This window comes from Gekko japonicus, unplaced genomic scaffold (genome assembly GCF_001447785.1).
Source record: "Gekko japonicus isolate JY-2015 unplaced genomic scaffold, Gekko_japonicus_V1.1 scaffold373, whole genome shotgun sequence".
NCBI lineage: Eukaryota > Metazoa > Chordata > Lepidosauria > Squamata > Gekkonidae > Gekko > Gekko japonicus.
In genome coordinates, this window is record NW_015167542.1 from 1,012,181 (window position 1) to 1,016,184 (window position 4,004).

Consider the following 4,004-nt stretch of genomic DNA (forward strand, 5'->3'; position numbering starts at 1 on the left):
AAGCTTGGTACTGAATTAATAGTGTAACTCGGAGAGTCTTAATAATTAGAAGTAAAATGTTCCTAATAGGTTTTGTCAGCCTAATTTCTTAATGTTTGGGGGGAAAGCAATGAGTCTGGAATCTGAGTGCTTACCTCTACATAATTAACATCTGCAGAGGAATAATGAAACAAACAAGGAGAAGAAGAAAACAGAAGAAACATTTAAAACCTTATGTTTGCTAGTACTCAGTACATAAGATTCCTAAGGAATTATCTTTCCCCCCCTCCTAATTAACCTTGTCCTGAAATATATACAGGTTATTTGTCGCTGCCACTGCTATGATATTTTCTGAAGGATGCCAAGCTGTATGCAGGATCTTTTTGCTAAAGTCCAGACTGTCCACGCTAATTTCGTCTTTTCTCCTTTTGCCCCCGACACAGACTTTGCGGGGCTTCAGGATGGCGCGGGGTTTGCTGTTTTCCCTTGAGGCCTCCAGGGTCACATCACGCTTGGTGTTGCGGTCAAACATTCTAAAGAAATTGTTGTAGGAGCCAGTCATGATGACACTGAGAAGCAAATAGAGAGAATGGAGGAGAACGGGACCATACGGCATGTCAGAAGAGATTAACAGCCTTTCTAGCTTCCTTGTATCTTACCCTTTCTTCCCCAGCCTTGTTTAGCCACCCTTCTTCTTATACCGCTCTCCCATTCACCAGCTGCCACAACTTTTTGCAGCATAATATCAGCCTCTACACACCCCAATAGGCCTCTCTTCCGAGAGCAAGAGGTGTGAGGAGGCACCTTGCTGTATGGGTTGGGGAATACTGGAGGGGAAAGGGTGGAGTTCACTATTTTCCATGTTTGCTGAATAAAGTTACATATAATATTAGAATTCTGTGAATGGAAATTCTGATTTTTTTAGCCCGAGAAACCAGCCTCAATGCTGGGGAAGGTGATGTTTAACTCTTGGTTTCTGCACCATTTCCCCATTTGAAAATTGCCTGCCCAGACTTTTAACCCCTGTCTCCCCCCCCCCCCCCCCAAATCTGAGTCTAAAAGCAGCATGAGGACATATTTCAGTGGGGAAACAATGCATGGGCCAAGAGTTAACCCTTTCTCTTTCAGCAATGTATTTCTGATCCATAACAACTCAGCTTTTTTTCTTCTGGATTCTCCCAAAAAGCACAGAATTCCAGTGATGGGAGTTCCAGGATTCCAGTGTCACATGTAGTCTGACCCCAAATGAGACTCTAGCTTCAGACAGAAAATTTTCACCCAGCATAAAAGGAACACCTTGTAGCTTGGAACTTCACTTTACAGGCTACAGGGAGTAAGAAAAAGAAGTAGATGCAATTGTGTCACACACCTTCTGGCCAGTGAAACAAGAGCACAGCAACGAGCTATCAAGGTAGCTTTAGTCATTCCTTGTATTCCCATACTGCCTGCCTCCTACGCTTTCAGCCCAATGCAATCAACTAGGTAACCATCATGAATACAGTGCTAACTACATTTTTGAACAAGTGGATGGTGCATGGACACTGGCAGAAAGATTCAGTTAACACAACTCCCAACCAGTGTTCCCTCTAAGCTGAGTTAGTGTGAGCCAGCTCACACATTTTTGTCTTAGCTCAGGAAGGAGGGCTCCAGAGCAAACTGATTTATGCAGTACACAAATCGCTCGCTCACAGCTTTAATGCCAGTAGCTCACAAAGTAGAATTTTTGCTCACAAGACTCCACAGCTTAGTGGGAACATTGCTCCCAACATGCTGTATTGAAAGATACCTGGATTAAGGTAAACACCAAACCCAAGTGACTGTCTGATGTGGGGGTGGGGGATTAACCCTACCCCCAGTGCTCTGAACAGGCAATGGGGGAAGACCTGTTTGCACATCGTCCTTCATATGATTAGGGCATTTCTTCATGACCAGAGAATCCAACACAATGCTTCCTAGCCTAAGTCAAATATACAAGACATGTGAAAGACCTGGTCGTCTTAGTAGTTTCTCCCCACATTCATTCATTTTGTGCCAAATAAAAGCATTCCTATTCTCCCAGGATTTTGGTTGACTTCTATTTTACCTCATGCATTAAATTATTCCATGGTTAACTTTCATTCTGATGTTTTTAACTTTAGTTATCATGGGTTTTAATTTGTTATCTCTTGTTATCTTGGAAACCTTCTGGTTAAGAGGGGCAGATAAACTGACTGCATAAATTGTGATTGGCTCAAATGAAGATTTAAAGGACACATCTAAATTATACATTCTAGATAATGAGACAGATTTGAAGGTCATCTAAATTACTAAATCAGAAATCTCAAATTTTAATTTTCAAATTCACAGTATTTTAAACAACGTGAGCTTGGTGTTCACGAAAAGGTATCCATTAACTTGTCAGAGCAGAGACTAGAAATGCATCGTGTGAGTAATCTAGCACAGTTTCCCAATCACAGATAGTGTAGCCAAATATGCACTGCCTTTCCATTCTTTTTAAATCACTTTTGGGAACAATCTGCAGACCGAGTGCTGCTATTCTGAATAGACTGGGAGGATCAATATAAGTGGCTTACACTTAAGCAGAGTGACATGCTTCAAAGCTTGGAAGGCTGTAACTCTGCTTAGGACTGCACTGTTAGTAACAGTAGTGCCTAACCAACCTCCATAGCCCAATCCTTGCATTAGGAAATATTTTCTCTTCCAGGTTCTTCTTGTTGCACTTCCTGTATTGGGGCCCTGATCCCGAGGAGTTGCTGGCATCTGGAATAGCACTAAGATTAATAACTGGTATTTTTCTGATATATAATTCTAAATTTGATCTGATACTAAGTTTATCGTTCAGTGACAAACCCCTCACAATGAAGCAAGAGAAATAATAACTACAGGGAAAAAGAGAAAGTTGGGGAATTAAAAGAGGAAAATAAAATGATGATCCTCACCTGTCAGACCCGTTCCACACACATTCAAATTTATCAAAAATGCAATCATTCTCATAGAGGGAACACAGTTTGCTGCGGAGGTAATCATGAACCTAATGACAAGAGACACAGAAACAAACCAAAAAGGATTAAGTAGGAATTATACACCAAAGCTTGATATTCAAATGTAGTTCTATGCAAGTCAGTATCTTACAAACTGAGGCACTTGTTTTACAGTAGACACGTGTTTATTATTCTCTCTGAAATATTACTCATGGGAGAGCCCAGCCTGGGACATAAATGCTGCTGCTACCTGAAATACTTAAGAAGACAAGAGCAACACTGGGAGTGGGAACTGCCATTCAGGTAAGTGCAGAAGAGGGGCAGGAAAGGGCAACTTCAAAGAGAATACATCACTAAGGCAATAGATGAGAGGAAAGGAAAATCGCTCAAAGATATTCTGTAGGTAACAAGGATTCACTGGGGGAAGCTGTCCAAAAATAATTTCACACACCACTCTACAAGTTTCCATCGTCACTACCAAGTAGCTGGAGATGAATGGGGTTGCATTATCCAGTAAATTATCCATGCAGTTGGTGGAAGACACACCTCTCATTTATTTATTTATTTATTTATTTATTTAACTTTTACCCCGCCCTCCCCGCCAAAGCAGGCTCAGGGAGGCTTACATGAAACCAATAAAACAATATACAATTCAGAGTAAAATACATACACATTATAAAACCATTGCACATCCTCCTTCCCACAAAGCCTAAAACAGACTCTGTAAGGAATGTTACCTTATCACGTTCTTTGAATCCCACAGGATAGACCAAGTGACCATGTCATCATGGGTGAAAGTCATTTAGGAAGGGCTGTAGTTCAGTGATAAAGTATATACACTGCATCTCCAGTCTAAGGATTCCAGGTAAGCAGATACTGGGAGGGACACTTCTCTGCTGGGGAACCTGGCAAGCGGCTACTATCTAGCACTGGATATTTGATCTGACCTTGAGTCTTGCCTCTTGTGAAGGAGCCATTCACTTTCCCAAAGAACTCTAACCTCAAAGGCCAAATGACACCATTAACCAGATAACATCTCTATCT

At 41.4% G+C, this 4,004-nt stretch overlaps 1 protein-coding gene across 1 annotated transcript in view; it reads right to left on the reverse strand.

The window, feature by feature from the left end:
* Positions 1-268: 268 nt before the first annotated feature.
* Positions 269-4,004, reverse strand: part of PPP2R2B (protein phosphatase 2 regulatory subunit B, beta) — a 154,855-nt gene continuing 151,119 nt past the window's right edge. The window contains exons 8-9 of the mRNA XM_015413609.1: positions 2,919-3,010; positions 269-548 (exon numbers count right to left, since the gene is read on the reverse strand). Of these exons, the coding sequence (XP_015269095.1) occupies positions 269-548; positions 2,919-3,010 (372 nt within the window). The remainder of the gene's footprint in view (positions 549-2,918; positions 3,011-4,004) is intronic.